Here is a 15,683-nt window from a genome sequence, read left to right on the forward strand (position 1 = left end):
CAGAAGGGAGGATGCAGGCCAGGCTGCAGAGCCAGGAGATGCAGAAACAAACTAGTTTACCTGAGAATTTCTCACTGACTCCAACTGGGTCCTGGTGGCTGCTCAGCCCCTGAGCTCCCCAGTGCCTGGCTTTCTGGGCATGGTCAGCTCAGCGGGATAGGCTGTGGCTCAGCAAAGCCTCTCTCCACTCCCTCACCTCCATCAGCATGTCCAGTCCTGTTGCCAAAATGCGGCAAGGAACTTTGAGCCAGCCCCAGGCACGCTGGGTGCCCTCTGTGATCCAGCCGAGGTTGCTTCACCCCTTAGAGCAGTGGTCCCCAACCTTTTGGGGCTGCCGGGTGCCCGGGGGCAGGGCCACTCATGCGCCGGGTGCCTGGGGGTGGGGCCGTGCATGCGCCCAGGGGCAGAGCCATCCATACGCCGCTTGCCCGGTGCCGGCGCCACCCATGCGCCGCACTCCCGGTGCTGGCGCTGCTCCTATGCCGCACACCCAGGGGTGGGGCTGCCCATATGCCGTGCACCCAGGGCCAGAACAGCTCATGAGCTGCATGCCCGGGGCCGGCGCTGCTCCTGTGCCGTGTGCCCACGTGCCAGCAGCGCCCATGTACCTCGCGCCTGGACTGGCGCCGCTCCTATGTCGCATGCCCAGGGGCGGGGACGCCTATACGCTGTGCACCCGGGGCTGGCACAACCCATGCATTGCGTGCCTGGGAGTAGGGTCGCCCATGTGCTGCGTGCCCAGGGCTGGCGCCGCCCCTGTGCCGTGCACCCGGGGTTGGGGTGGACCCAATCACTTGGCAGGCGCATAGAAATGGCCCAGCGGGTGCCATGGCGCCTGCGGACACGGCGTTGAGGACCACTGCTCTACAGGGCTGCTGGCAGCGTTCTCAGGTCGTTGGGCACCTGGAGAGTCCATTTCTGGACACACATGGGACCTGCAGGCGAGCCCTCTGCCATTGTGCTGGAGAGGCAGGTTCTGTTGAAGGGTGTGCACTAGCCCGGTGAGCCAGCAGTGCATTGCTCTGCTCGTTCCTCTCCCGACGGGGCTCTTCCTCTCCTTTCACAGCACCCCCTGAGCTGAGAGGTGGTGGCCCTCAGAGGAATGTTTCCATCCTGGCCGGCCAGCCCCTGATGCTGGACTGTGATGTTTCTGGCATCCCAGCTCCTACTGTCACATGGTACAAGGATGGGCAGTTGGTAAGTTGCGGGCGAAGAGAGCCAGTGGGCACTATGGCGTCAGCAGGAGCTGTCCCCACCCTGGGTTGGAGAATGGCAGCGGAAGTCAAGTGCTCTGCTCTGGTTCTGGGTGGCAGGTAGCAGAGGGTAAAGCGGCTTCTGACCCTGTCCCAATTCTATCTCTTTCCCCCAGCTCACAGAGGGTGGCAGCCTCCGCTTCCTCAGTGGAGCACAGTCCGTCCAGTTCCACAAGGTGCGGCAGGAGGACTCAGGGTCCTACGCCTGCAGAGCTGTGAACAGGGTCGGTGAGGCCCAACGACACTTCCACATCCTCGTTCTTGGTGAGTCCCGGTCCTTGAGCCTTCTTCTGTCCAAGGCAAAAGTATCCCTGGCTGGGCCAGCAGAGCCTCTCTAGGGACTGGTGAGAGACACTAATCCCAGTGTCCCAGCCCCCCTGCCAGGCCTAACCAGCCAGCATGCTGACGGCCCCTCTGGAAAAGGGCTGAACTTCCTTGGCAGCTGCTACTCTTTCACCTCCCCAAAGCCAGCAAGGGTGCAGGCCAGAGGTTGAATCCTTGGGCCACATTCAGACCTTGGAGTAAGCAAGTGCAACTCCATTGGCTTCCTGTGAATTGCGTCCTCTTACACCAGGTCTGAATTTGGCCGGGGGTGTCGCGTTCATAACATGACAGCAGAAGACAATGCTAAATGAGGAGATAAAGTAGAGAAGCTCTGCTGAGCCTCTGCTTAGTGAGAAGCCAGGAAGTGGCTGCACTGCATTAAGGAAGTACGGAGGCTTTCCATTGCCCTCTGCCTTTACTTTGCTAACCTGCCTGATAGGGTGCCGGGGGATGGGTGTTCTGCGTCTCTCAGGACTAGGGATGTGAAAGGTTAAGGGTGATGCTTGTCTGTTCCAGTTAACCAGTGGGACCTGGAGCAGCTCCCAGCCCTCTGCAGGCAGGAAGCTGCTCCAGCCGCCCAAAGCAGCCCCTATCTGCATCTAACCCAGCCGCGTCACAGGCAGGGACTGCTCCAGCCCGGCCATGCCGCCCCTACCAACGCCTCACTTAATTAGTTAACTGGTTAAACATCACATTTCACTGGTTAAACAAACAGGATTTTACACCCCTACTCTGGACTGCATTTGGGAGGTGTCCGGGAGGAGGACAGTGAAACTGACATGCATTTCCAGACCTTCACGCACCTTATAAACAGCAATAAAGCTGTTAATCCCCGTGTAGTGCACCTATCAAACTATCCCTCCCTGCCCCAGTCTGCCCCTCGTCACCTATGTCCTTGGCCATTGTCTTTGTGGCTCTCCCATTATCTCCCCCTTCCTTTCCTCCCCTAGTCTCGCCCGTGGTGTATGGATTGGGGTCGCCCCCCGACGTGTCAGTGCTGGTGGGCTCTGAGGTGGAGCTGCAGTGTCGGAGCACGGGCGTGCCACCTCCCCAGGTGGAGTGGATGAAGGATGGCCAGTAAGTGCACAGTGGCTGTTGCCAATCTCTGGCTGAGGCTCCCTGGCCAGCTCAGGTCAGCTAGAGGCTGCAGAAAGCTGGTTTATCAGCTGGTGCATTGCTGGGCTGAGGCCCTAGATGGGGGTAAGCCGGGCTGGTGTTTGGGACCTGGCCTACATGCTGTTTTCGAATGGGTTCCTGGAACACAAAGTGCTTTTGGAAACCCAGTGACCTCTCCATCGGCTTGTAATGGGCAGCTTCCTCTGCCGCAGAACAGCCATCTCAGAGCCCACCCTGGGCAGCCTCAGCACAAAGGTCCAAGGACAGGCTCTGCTTCTCCCCCCAGCAAGGGTCCCTCCCGGGCACAGGCCTCGCTGAGCACACAGGATGTGATCTGTGTGGGCTGCAGGCTTTCCTGCAGGCCAAGTTGGCTCTCCCACTGGGGAAAAGCTCTGCTGTGACACGGCAGCACATGGTGATGATGCTGATCTCATCCAGAGAGCCTGATGATCAGACACCCCCTCTGCTCTCGAAGCTGCATCAGGGTTGAGACAGATGTGGGGGAGCTTTTGCTACTTCTGCCCCATTTCTGTGGGCAAATAGATGGTCTTGGCCTCCCTGTCTTCCTATCCTGCACCTTTCCCCAGCCTGACTGTTACTAAACGGCTGTGTCTACACTGGGCCACTTATTCCGGAAAAGCAGCCGCTTTTCCGGAATAAGCTGCGAGCTGTCTACACTGGCCGCTTGCTTTTCCGGAAAAGCAACGACGATCTACTGTACAAAATCAGCCGCTATTCCAGAAAAACTATTCTGCTCCCGCTCGGGCATAAGTCCTTATTCCGGAACACTGTTCCGGAAAAGGGCCAGTGTAGACAGCCCAGTAGTCTTTTCCGGAAAAAAGCCCCGATCGCGAAAATGACGCTCGGGGCTCTTTTCCAGAAAAGCGCATCTACATTGGCCACAGATGCTTTTCCGGAAAAAGGGCTTTTCCAGAAAAGCAGCCTGCCAATGTAGACGCTCCTTTTCCAGAAAAACTGAAAACGGAATAGTATTCCGTATTAAGCATTTCCGGAAAAAGGTGCCAGTGTAGACGTAGCCTATAAGTATAAACTCTCCCAGGATTGACTAGCACCCTTGGGCCTAAATCCAGCAGGCTCAGCACTCTGGCTGTGGTCTTATGCCTGGTTCTGAATTGAGCATTTGTACGGCTTCTGTATCCTCAGGCCTCTTGCCCTGCTGGACTCTCGGATCCAGCTCCTGGAGCAGGGACAGGTGTTGAGGATCCAGGGCAGCCAGCTGGAAGACCAAGGGAGGTACCAGTGCCTAGCCTTCAACCAGGCTGGCCAGCAAACCAAGACTTTCCAGTTGCATATTTACAGTAAGTTCCCAAAGTAGAATTTCCTCGGCAGCCTGCTGTTAGAACTGCAAAGAGAAGGGGGTGAGTGTGACAAGAAATCTGTCTACATTGCCATTTGGAGGGAGCCAGGGGAGACAGTGCGCTAAAAGTAGCAACAAGAACATTAGGGCTCAGAACTGGAAGAGACTTCAGGAGGTCATCAAGCCCAGCCCCCTGCACAAAGCAGAACCCATCCCAACAAAATCAACCCAGCCAGAGCTTTTTCAAGCCAAAAATTAAAAACTTCTAGGGATGGAGATTCCACCACCTCCCTAGGGAACCCATTCCAGTGCCTCACCACCCTCCTAGGGAAATAGTTTTTCCTAATATCCAACCTAGACCTCCCTCACTGTGTTAGCTCAAGTCACCACTGAAACTCTCTGCCCTGGCAGGAGCCCTGCTGGCCAAGTCTGTCTGCCCAGGCTGAGCTGCAGCAGAAATGTACCAGCGAGAGATTTTCTCTCCCAGACTCTTCTTCCAGGGTCCATGAGGCCAAGGCTAGTTTAAGTAATTGGTGATCCGATTATGCATTGCCCGTTGGGGATGTCTTGTGGTTTTAGCAGTGGGTCATGTGCCGGTAGCCTGCAGATCCTTATTTCTCCTCAGCAGTGTGCTGGAGTGGGTGAGGATCCTTGATTGTGTTCCCCAGTGGGTGATGGCTGCATTGTGCCAATGCGCTGCCCTGAACCTAAACCGCCTTTACTCCTGTTTCCTCACCACCAGCCCTCAATCCCTGAGCCTCCACCCTTCCCTCACTGCCTGCAGGACCAGAAAAGAGCTCTTCAGCCAGGCGTGTTATGGGAGCTCACCTGCTTGTAGCCATAGAGTATAGAGGGTTTTGGGTTCCCAGGCCACCGCTGGAGGCAGACTACGGGACAGTGCTGCTTCTCTAGGAGTCGCTTGACATAGTCCAGCCTGACAGGACCAGCTGTGGCTCCGCCATGGCTTCTGTGTGATGTGCTTTCCCTGCCCTTGCGGAGCACTGTGCCCGAGGAGCGAGAGAGCTGGACCTGTTGGGGTCACCCGCATTTCACTCTCCACGTTCATTTCCCTTTTCAGCACCACCCACCATCCTGGGGTCCAGCGAAAGGGCAGAAGTCGTGGCCCTGCTCAACCACCCCATCAGGCTCCAGTGCGAGGCTCGGGGCTCACCGGCTCCCAGCATCACCTGGTTCAAAGACAAGCGCCCCATCGTCTCCAGCGCCCGGGCAGCGTACACCAGTGGGGGGCGGGGCCTGCAGCTCGGCCAGGTCCAGGTGTCTGATGCGGGGCTCTACACCTGCCGGGCCACCAACCCTGCGGGGGTGGCAGAGAAGGCTGTGAGGCTGGCGGTGTATGGTAAGGCTTCCCGGGCCACCCAGCCATGTGCTTGGAGAGGGAGAGGGGCCCGCGACGCTTGTTCTCCCCAGCAGCCTGGGCAGTGCAACAGAACCTGGCCGTTGTTCCCAGGCGACAAACTAGGCAGCGCTGGCTGTAGGGCCAGGACTTTGTCAGTCGAGGCCGACGGTCCATGGGGCTCATTGCCATGGTCACAGGGAGCAGTGTTAGGAAAGTGACGTGTGCAGAGGGTGGGTGCTGCTCCCCTCATGCTTGTCAGCTCCTCCTGCAGCGGCAGGTGCGCTGCTGCCTTCCTGGGCCTCTCCCCTCATTGGTCCTGCCTTGGGCTGCTCCAGGCGCCAGCATTTGGGCAGAGCTGTATGGTGTGGGGTCTCTGGTCCATCCAGTCCCTCTGCTTCCCCAGCAGAGAATCCCACCCTTCCTGGACCTCCCCCCACCCCGCACAGGTAACAGCACACCGGCAATGGCAGTGACGGGTGAGGTGTGTCTCTGTTCCACCTCCCTGGTGCTAGTGCCCGCTGTCTTCCCTGCCCCTGCAGTGCCACCGGATATTGACGGCAACAGCCAAGCAGGCCAAACTGTGGAGGCAGCAGTGGGCCAGCTGTTGGCGTTGGAGTGTTCAGCCAGCGGCCAGCCCCCACCTGCCCTCTCCTGGCTCAAAGACGGCCTCCCGCTGGCCGAAAGCAACGGGACACAGCTCCTGGGAGGCGGTGTGGTGCTGAGAATCGAAAGTGTCTCCGAGGGCTCAGGAGGGAGCTATACCTGCTTAGCTAGCAGCCCAGCAGGGCAGAAGGCGAGCCACTATTGGGTGGTCGTTCGGGGTAAGGCTCTCGGAGGGGTCGCGGTGATACTGCATTCGCTACAGGGCTAGGGGAGCAGCTCAGCATTCTTAGAGGGCTACTGTGTCATGATAGGGCCAAGGCCAGGAGCATGGTAGCTGCCTTGGGTAGGGCTGGGGAAGAACTGACTGCACGGAGGAGCTCTGAATGGATTTGCCATTTTGGGATGACTTTTGTCATGTATTTCACTGCAGCCCCCTGGCTGCCCTCAAGATCCCTGGAACTGACTGTGCTCCTCAGCTGCTCCCGGATCCCCAGGGATACTAACTGTTCTCTCTTGAGTCCCCCGACTGCTCCCGGATCCCCAGAGATACTAACTGTTCTCTCTTGAGTCCCCCGACTGCTCCCGGATCCCCAGAGATACTAACTGTTCTCTCTTGAGTCCCCCGACTGTTCCCGGATCCCCAGGGATACTAACTGTTCTCTCTGAGTCCCCCGACTGCTCCCGGATCCCCAGGGATACTAACTGTTCTCTCTGAGTCCCCCGACTGCTCCCGGATCCCCAGGGATACTAACTGTGCTGAGTCCCCCGACTGCTTCCGGATCCCCAGAGATATTAACTGTGCTCTCTGAGTCCCCCGACTGTTCCCGGATCCCCAGGGATACTAACTGTGCTGAGTCTCCCGACTGCTTCCGGATCCCCAGGGATACTAACTGTGCCCCGCCCCCCGGATCTTCTGGCAGTTCCCTGGGGATGAATTTGCTCCTATAATAGGGTCACAGTCTGGGTTGGGTTGGACTCCTCTTATTCTCCGCTGACTTTTCTTTTGTGCTTTCTTATTCCACTCAGCTCCTCCCCAGCTGCTGATTGGCGAAGGGGAAGGTCATGTGATAGCAATGGTGAATGACTCCCTGAGGATTCCCTGCCATGCCACTGGCTTCCCTGCTCCCGCGGTCCAGTGAGTACCGAGATGGCGTGCACAAGGAAACCCCTTCCTGGGGTCGAGCATGGGTCATCCTGAGGCGTCTGTCTGTCCCCTTAACCCTTTGAGTGCTGGGCTGTAGAACAGGCTCAGCAGCCCCAGGGGTCTCAAGGAATGCAGGATGCATGCCATCTGCTCAGTGGAAGTGACCCAGTGGGGACGGAGGAGCTAAGCCTTTACTCTAGACTTTTTCTTCTGTTAAATGGCTCCCTCCCATCTCCTGCCCCACTCTTCTCTAGTTTGGGGTATAAACGTGCCCCAGCTAGCACTGTCCCATAACAGCTCTACCTTAGCGCCATCAACCCAGGTGAATGCCCCTGTCATCGGCCTGCTGGGGAAGCTGATGGAAACCTCCTGTGAGCAATGAAGGGTGTTGTGCTGATTCACCTTCCTCTCCCCGGAGTAACTCCCTCTGTCCTGAGCACAGCAGCCAGTGGGCTCTATGCTGAAATACTGGGGTGAAAGTAGTTTGCAGTTTCTTACAGGCACCGTCCTATTGCAACCTGGGTCCCTGCCAGCTCCTTAAATAGCTCTCTGTCGGCTTTTGCCATGGCTCAGCCAGCTCTTGCCGGAGCTGCGTACCAGGGCGCACCCGCTTACTTTCACCTCTGTGAATAGGGTTGCCAGGTGTCTGCTTTTCGCCCAGACAGTTCGGTATTTTGGCCTTCCATCCGGTAAAAAAACAAACAGCATGTAAAATGTCCAGTATTTTCTGTTTTCCTCGGATGGAAGGCCAGTGGCATCTGCGAGGCCAAGGGGAGTGAGGAGTGTGGTAATTTAAAGGCGCAGTGGCCTTTTTTTTCTCAAAAAGATGGCTGGTGGCATCTGTGAGGGCGGGAAGAGGAAGGAGCACAGTAATATAAAGGTGCAGAAGCCTTTTTTTCTCAAAAAGATGGCTGGCATCGTCTGTGAGAGCGAGGGGAACAAAGAGCATGGTAATTTTTAAAGGCGCAGTGGACTTTTTTTTCCTCAAAAAGATGGCTGTCTGCATCTGCGAGGGTGGGGGGAATGAGGAGCGCGGTAATTTAAAGGCGCAGCGACCCCTTTCTTTTCTTTTTTTTGCTCAATCAATTTTTCCCTGATTGTTCGGGACGGTATCTGGCAACCCTATCTGTGAAATAACCTGTGTACTATGGGGAAGTGAAGGTGCTTCTCCCATAGCAAACCCTGCTAGTTGCTCTGTGATCCCACCCCTTGATGCCACTTCAGCTCCCTGTTTCTCTGTTAATTGCCTTGCCTGGTGGGTGACAAGCCTCCTGCTAGGTGGTGGGTGGGGGGGCGCTGTTCTTCCCCTGGTAGGAACTCACCTGTCAGTCTCTCTGCCAGGTGGCTGAAGAATGGCCAGCCAATCGGCGAGCTGGATGGGGTGGTGAAGGCAGAGGATGGAAGGGAGCTTTGGATTCCCCAGGTGGGGCTCCGCCATGAAGGGCTCTATGCCTGCGAAGCCAGCAGCGAGGTGGGCGGAGCCAGAGCTGAGGTGCAGGTGTCCGTGCAAGGTGAGCAGAACTTTCCCGACCTGCCTGTCGGAGAAGCAAGTCCCAGGCTGAGCACTGGCACAGGGGGCATCTTGCTGGGGAGGAAGGTCTCAGCCAGCCTGCTGGGAATGCTGCATCTCCAGGGTCATGGGTCCAGGAATGAGCGTGGCGCCCACCCCAGCCATTTGCTCTTGAAGGAGGTTCCCTGGTTGGCTCTAGACTAGGGTGGACAAGTTCCAGCCCATCAGGCCTTTGGATCTGGCCCACGGACTGCCCCCCTGGGACCCTGAGGCAGGCTCCCTGCCTGCCGCAGCTCCAGGCTCAAAGCAGTTCCCCTGATGTTCCTCTCTGCGATGCGTCTGGGGGTGGGAAGTAACTTCACGTGCTGCCCCTGCCCACAGTCCATTCATAGCAGTTCCCATTGGCCAGAAACGCCTTTCTAGGTAAGTGCCTATCAGCCAGAGCCTGCACCTGGCACCCCACCCCCTCCTGCAGCCCAACTCCCTGCCCCAAGTCACCACCCAAATGCTCTGTATCCCCCTTACACACCTCCCCCAGGCCAGAATCCTCTCCTGAACCCATACTCTCTCCCAGACCCTGCACCCCAATCCCCTGCCCCAGGTCACAACCCCCTACTTCACTCAAACTCCCTCTCGGTTCCCACATCCCCTCCTAACCCCGGTCTCTTATCCTGAGCTCCCTTCCACACCCACCTTCTGTCCCAGACCCCGCACTTCGTCCACAGAAAACTGTGGCCTTTGACTGCTTGCCAAAATCTTGGGTGTCCCCCCCCCAACATAAAACATTATTGCCCACCCCTTCTTTAGACAAACAGGCTACGTCTACACTGCAGGCTTTTTGTGCAAGAATGGCCATTACACTGCACGCACGTTCTTGTGCAAGTAAGTTTACAGTAAAGCGTTGGAACAGCGGGCTTCTTGCGCAAGAGTTATTCTTCTCCCCACGAGGAATAAGCCCTCTTGCACAAGAAGGCAGTGTGGACAGGCAACAGGGGTTTCTTGCGCAAGAAACCCCTATGGCTAAAATGGCCATCAGAGCTTTCTTGTGCAAGAGAGCGTCCACACGGCCATGGACGCTCTTGCACAAAAGCACATGGCAGTGTGGACGCGCTCCTGCGCAAGAAGCCTGCAGTGTAGACGTAGCCATAGTGTGTGTGGGCAGGTCACAGTGCACCGGCATCTACTACTGGGGACTGGGGTGGCATAATCATGTGTGTCCCAGGCGGGAGAGGTTGGCGGGAACAGTCACCAGGGCAGAGATCTGGTGCGTCCCATGAGGCTCATCCTCACATATGAAGGAGACAGCCGGTAAAGTTTCCAAAGCTGAAGGAGAGGCTCGCTATGACAGACCCACTCACACCCTGTGTCGGCTCATCCACCTCCCCATGGGTGAGACTGGCACGTGCGCATGTGGCACCACCTCCTCCCCCCCTCCTTTCTTGCCAGAGCGCCCGTCGGTCAGCGTCGTGGGCGGAGAGGAGGTCAGCGTTGCCTTTCGTCACTCGGTGGAGGTTCAGTGCCTGGCCACCGGTGTCCCGGCGCCCAGCCTCAGCTGGTGGAAGGATGGGATTGCTCTCCAGGCAACAGGCAGCCTTCTGCAGGTAGGGTGGGTGCAGCTGCTGCCCAGGCAGACGGGCAGGGAGCAGATGGGGTGCTGCAAAGATCATATGTGAACATGCAAGCCCTTGGGGTCCTGGCTCCAGGCTGGGCTTAGGTCACAGCTGAAAACAAGTGTGGTCCCAGCCTAGTGCATGTTGGGCTAAGGCCACATCTGTCTCTGAGAGCTAGAATAGCCGGGGATTGAAATCAGGATGGAGGTGCAGTAGCAGAGCTGTGGGGGAACTCAGGGCTAGCACAGCAGGGAGCTGCGTGTTTGTTGGAGGTGCCCTGGCTGGGTTGGCAGGGCTACGGAGGAAGGAAAGACTGCTGAGTGGCCATGGCTCTGAGTTGCTGTTCTGAGCTGTTCTCTTTGCAGGATGTGACTGTGCTCGTGGGTAGTGCCTTTGTGTGCAGCAAGACTCTAACTATTTAGTCCCTCCTGTCCTCCCCCTCTCCCCCTTAGATCACAAAGGTGGACGTGGCGGACGAAGGGGTTTACTCGTGTGTGGCGACGAACCCTGCGGGGGAGGGGAGGCGAGACATCACGGTGAAGGTGCTGGGTGAGGAGACAAGGACAGGACGGGCTGCACCCAGCAATCTAGCCCCAGCTCCACCCTGGCAGTCAGCACCCTGAGCTGCAACCGGCCATCAGAGCCACCCCCGGCCTGAGGATGAACCAAACGGGATCAGTCTCTTCCCATCCCCTCCCTCCCTCTCTCTCTCTGTGAATGAAATTGACCCCGTTCAGTAGCAATGCAATACTTGCTGTTCATATAGCACCATACATCCTGCAACCCTAGTGCATTACCAATAATCATTAACCCTGACAGCACCCTGGTGAGGGAGACGGTGTCACCTCCCCTTTCACAAAGTCACAGTGACTTGGCCAAGGCCTCCCAGCCACTCAGTGGCAGAACTGGGTATAGGACCCAGAAGTCCGGGGACTACCAGCCCCCTGACTGTAACTGCTAGACAGCACTCCCTCCCGGAGCTGGTTATGGGGCCCAGCAGGGTGACTCCCAGCCCCTTTGCTGTATCCAGGCACAGTTGTGTGCATCAAATCTCCCCCTCCCAGCCTCCTCCCTCCCTGAGCTGTGTCTGGTGAGAACCTGCTCGCGGCCCTAAGTGGGGTTTTCAGAGCAGCCGTGCTGATGGAATGTTTCTTTGCAGTGCCTCCGAACATTGAACCTGGAGAGGTGAACCAGACCGTCCCTGAGAACTTCCCGGCATCCTTTGAGTGCCTGGCCTCTGGAATGCCCACTCCGAGTAAGGCAACTCCTCTCCCTCTACCCTTCTTCCGTCCTGTGAGCATCCATTTGCCTGGCCTGGTTTCCCATCCCATCTTAGCCCTCTCTTCTGGGATCTTCTAGGCACTGGACCGGTCGCATGGAACTTCTCCTCCCTGTTGTGATTCTACCTCCGAGCCCACAGCAGGAAGCACCCGCTAAAGGGCTCCATGATTGCTTGTAATAGATTACTGTCCTGGCCCCAGATCTCCTTGGGCCCCTGCTATACAAATGTACGGTCAGATTCTCCCTGCCCCACAGAGCCTACAATGCAAATGGGCAAATGGATAAAGGGGAACTGAGGCACAGAGAGACCAAGGCTGGATTTTCAAAGGAGCCAAAGGGAGTTAGGTACCCAAACCCCATTGAATTACTGTGGATTTGAGTGTGTCACTCCCTTGGGTGTGCCTTTGAATCTCACTGCCATAGCATGTGCCAGAGCAGGGGACTGAACGTTGATCCACACCACCATGCCCGCTGCTGGTGTTGCCTGCTGCAAGGTGCTGCAGCAGGACAGCCAAGCCCCCCAGAGCCCAGTGCAAATCCCTCTCTTAAACAGATGTGAGCGAAGACCAGGGCTCAGGAGTCAGAGAATCCTGCAGGGGAGCGGCCAGACTGGCTTGCCCAGCCCTGGATTATCGCAGACGCAGTGGCAAAGGCTTTAAGCCCCTGATGAGGCAGGTCCGTGGGGTGGTGAAGGTGGCTGGGACACTCACTCAGCCTGCACCTCCTTTGCTTCCCTTGCAGAAGTGTCCTGGTACAAGGGGCCCCAGCTTCTCTCAGCCAGTCCAGGCCTCGTCCTGTTGGGTGATGGGAGGCGCCTGCGGATCGAGCGGGCTCAGGTCTCAGATGCAGGGAGCTATCGCTGCGTGGCATCCAGTGTGGCGGGCAGCAGCCAGCTCCATTACAGTCTGCAGGTGACTGGTGAGTGACCCAGTGAGCCAGGAAGGGACCAGCATGTTTGTGGGCTTGGGTCTCTTCTCGGCTGGAGAGATTCCCTGGGCCGTGCTCACTGTCCCTCCCAGCTCTCAGGAGGGAGGGAGGGCGTGGACCAGGGAACAAAATATCAGAGCAAAAGCAGGAGGGTTTGTTTAGCGTGCTGGGCAATTCAGAGCCAGAGGCTCTTCTGAGCCATGCGATTTACCTTCCTCCCCCATGTCCTTCCTAGCAATGACTGTGTGACGTCCCAGAATGCCTTGCACCACCCAGCCACTTCAGTAACTCTGGTAACCCTCCAGTAACCCCTACTAATGTAAAGCACAGCATCTCGCCACGTGACCCCACGCCCCAGAGCAGGGCCTGTCACTCACCAGCTCCCACAGAACCCCCGGCTCATTCAAGGCCTTTGAGCTCTTGCTGGAGGCTTTGGCCTGGGATCAAATGTGGCTCTTGCTCCCCGAGAAGGCAGAATCCAGCCCCTCCTGGCTTGCCCCTGCTCTCAATAGGGATGCTGAATACCTCGCCCGTCAGGGCCAGAACCTCCCTTTTCTCCCCCAGCCTTGTACCGGTGATTGGGATTTTAACCCCAATGGGAAGTCCTGAGGGAAGAAGTCAGAGCAACAAACCTCATTCTTCTGAGTGGTTCTGCCTACCCTATCCTTCCCTTTCTCTTGCTGGTCTCCTGGAGTTTCTGTGATGCTCAGCACTTGCCTTCCCCCCCCCCCCCAGTGCCTCCCCGGATCACCTCTGGCCCTAGCTTTGTCACTGCCGTGCCGAGCGAGCGGGTGGAGCTGGCGTGCAAAGCCACGGGGATCCCTGCCCCCACGCTGGTGTGGCTGAAAGACGGCAATCCTGTTTCCAGCGCGGCACCCAGGGAACTGCAGGTCAGTGTGGATGGCTAGTTCAGAGCCCCCGGAAGGGACTGTCTGTCCTTCCAGGCCTGTGCTCACAGTGCCCAGCCGCCCAGCCCATTCCTCTGTTGGAATTTTCCACCCTGGCAGGGCCGGGCCTCAGGCACAGAGCTGCCTCCCGGGCTGCTCCCCGCTCAGGTTTTGTTTCTCCGCTTGCTGCAAGCTGTGCTCGAAGGCTCAAGGCAGGCTGGCCCAGAGGGGTGACAGAGGGTTTGTGGTGAGAGCTGGCAGGGAGCAGCATTGCCACGTGACTCAGGGCCAGCACATTGCAGTAGGACATGGACCCTCCCGTGCCTCCCTGGTTTTGATGGTGGGGGAAGAGGATGGGTCTAGAGTCTCTTGCCAAGGCCTGGGTACCTGCTGGTGAGCCTAGTGCAAGCTCCCAGCACGTGCAGCTCTGTGGGTCCCCATCCTGGTGTGTGGGAAAGCCAAGGGCTGGGCCGTAGGCTGGACGCACCTCTCTCTGCTCACTGGTCCCTTTCTGGTTTGTTTCTGGGGACGGCACAGATCCTGTCTGGCGGACGCATCCTCTCCCTGCCCAGCGTGCGCGCCTCGGACTCGGGGACGTACTCTTGTGTGGCCATCAGTGCTGTGGGAGAGGATAGGTGGGATGCTGTCCTGCAGGTGCAAGGTCAGTACGGCCCTCTCTGACCCCTCCCCCGGCCAAGGACTCTGACTCAGACCCCAATTCCCCCGTCCCCCTCCTTTGCCTTTGTGATTCCATCTTTCCTAGAGCTGCTGCTGCTTTGCAGCTTGCAAGGCTCAGAGAAGCCAATCTGGCTGTTTGCTAAAGCCCTGCAAATATCAGTTACCCGCAAACCCCGCTGGGCCATTTGCTTCTCAGGGGTGCTGTCATGGGGCTGGCTTTCCCAACCTTTTTTCGGTCCCCATATTCCCTCTTTTAGTAAACCTTCCTGTACCCTCTATTCACTATGAAAGGAAATAAATTCTAGACTCTAGAATCCACAACTTTTTTCACTACTACTTTTGGAATATTTCAATTAGGATAATCTAGTTATTTACCAAATATTCCCCGTGCCCCCTTGACAAGCTTCTCGTACCCCCTGGGGGTACGTGTACCCCAGGTTGGGAACCCCTGGCCTAGCCTTTCCCAGTGCTTCCTTTGTGCCAGAGCTTGGCAGTTCCTAACTCTGGCACCTCTGAGCTTGGCAGTTCCTGGCTCCAGGGTCACTGGGGTTGGCAGTTCCTGACCCCGGCGCCACTGAGCTTGGCGATTCCTGGCTCCGGCGCCACTGGGCTTGGCGGTTCCTGGCTCCGGCGCTGCCAGGCTTGCTGTGTCAGTTATGAAAATAAAAATATTGCTTGAGCCCCAGCACCTTGCCAGTTAAGCGCTGGCCTCTCTGTTACGATCCAGTGTATGGGAGGAAGGAGCGAGTGAAGATTTGGAATCTGTTGTTAGGTTCATTCAGTAGCCCTGCTCCTGGCGTTGGCCTCAGGAAGGAGCCATTTCCCCATTCATCTTACCCCACAGATGTTTCCTTTCAGCGCCCTCAAATGGCCTTGGTGAGGAGCGGAATATGTCAGTCGTCGTCAACCGGACTGTGACCCTGGAATGCCAGAGCCGTTCCGCCCCCTCTCCTGTGCTCCAGTGGCTGAAAGACGGGCACCTTCTCCCGCAGGACCCCAGAGCTCGACTCTCTGCAGATGGGGCCATTCTCCAGGTGACTATTCTGGGGGATGCAGAGAACTTGACTCAGCAGTCAATGTGTCTGTCCCTGTACACCTGGCTCATTGGTCTCCCCTGGCTGGCCTTGGCAGGAATTCCACTTCCCATGTGACGTGTGGCTCAGGATCATGGAGAAATGGGCCTGCCACCGTCTCACCCGTTCCGCAGACAGGAGAGTCCTTGTGCTGAGCCAGCACTTACCTTGGCCCTTGATTTCGCTGGGCCCAGTGAGAATGGCTGCAGCACTGCGCCAGAACGAAGGGGATTGTTGCCAGGAGCTGCCTGGACAATGGGCCTGGGCTGTGGGCGGACTTTGGCTCTGCTGCTAGGCTGGTCGGGTACTTCTGCTGCTGCCCTTGGGCGAGCAGCGTCCTGCTTGCCCTTCCCTCGATCCCACCCCAGCTCCGCTTGCTTTGACAGATAGAGCACGCTCAGGCGCGCGACGCGGGGAGATACACGTGTGAGATGCTGAGCCGCTTGGGCCGGTCAGCGAAGCACTACAACCTCAACGTCTGGGGTAAGAGCTCTGCACCCCACCAGCCAAGTGTTCTCCAGACATGGGAGGGGGACAAAGATCCCCTGCAGGGATGTGAAGATTCGCTGGCCCCATGCCCCAGTGTCGCTGTCTGTGAGCAT

At 57.6% G+C, this 15,683-nt stretch overlaps 1 protein-coding gene across 1 annotated transcript in view; it reads left to right on the top strand.

Moving 5' to 3' along the window:
* HMCN2 (hemicentin 2) overlaps positions 1–15,683 on the top strand; it is a 133,419-nt gene that overhangs the window by 63,387 nt on the left and 54,349 nt on the right. Inside the window, exons 27-42 of the mRNA XM_075906051.1 lie at positions 1,067–1,197; positions 1,370–1,517; positions 2,528–2,654; positions 3,858–4,012; positions 5,090–5,368; positions 5,908–6,189; positions 6,998–7,106; positions 8,457–8,626; positions 10,072–10,226; positions 10,688–10,784; positions 11,395–11,490; positions 12,258–12,434; positions 13,179–13,333; positions 13,868–13,991; positions 14,867–15,042; positions 15,468–15,564. Of these exons, the coding sequence (XP_075762166.1) occupies positions 1,067–1,197; positions 1,370–1,517; positions 2,528–2,654; positions 3,858–4,012; positions 5,090–5,368; positions 5,908–6,189; positions 6,998–7,106; positions 8,457–8,626; positions 10,072–10,226; positions 10,688–10,784; positions 11,395–11,490; positions 12,258–12,434; positions 13,179–13,333; positions 13,868–13,991; positions 14,867–15,042; positions 15,468–15,564 (2,478 nt within the window). The remainder of the gene's footprint in view (positions 1–1,066; positions 1,198–1,369; positions 1,518–2,527; positions 2,655–3,857; positions 4,013–5,089; positions 5,369–5,907; positions 6,190–6,997; positions 7,107–8,456; positions 8,627–10,071; positions 10,227–10,687; positions 10,785–11,394; positions 11,491–12,257; positions 12,435–13,178; positions 13,334–13,867; positions 13,992–14,866; positions 15,043–15,467; positions 15,565–15,683) is intronic.

The sequence above is a fragment of the Pelodiscus sinensis genome, chromosome 22 (genome assembly GCF_049634645.1).
Source record: "Pelodiscus sinensis isolate JC-2024 chromosome 22, ASM4963464v1, whole genome shotgun sequence".
Taxonomy (NCBI): domain Eukaryota; kingdom Metazoa; phylum Chordata; order Testudines; family Trionychidae; genus Pelodiscus; species Pelodiscus sinensis.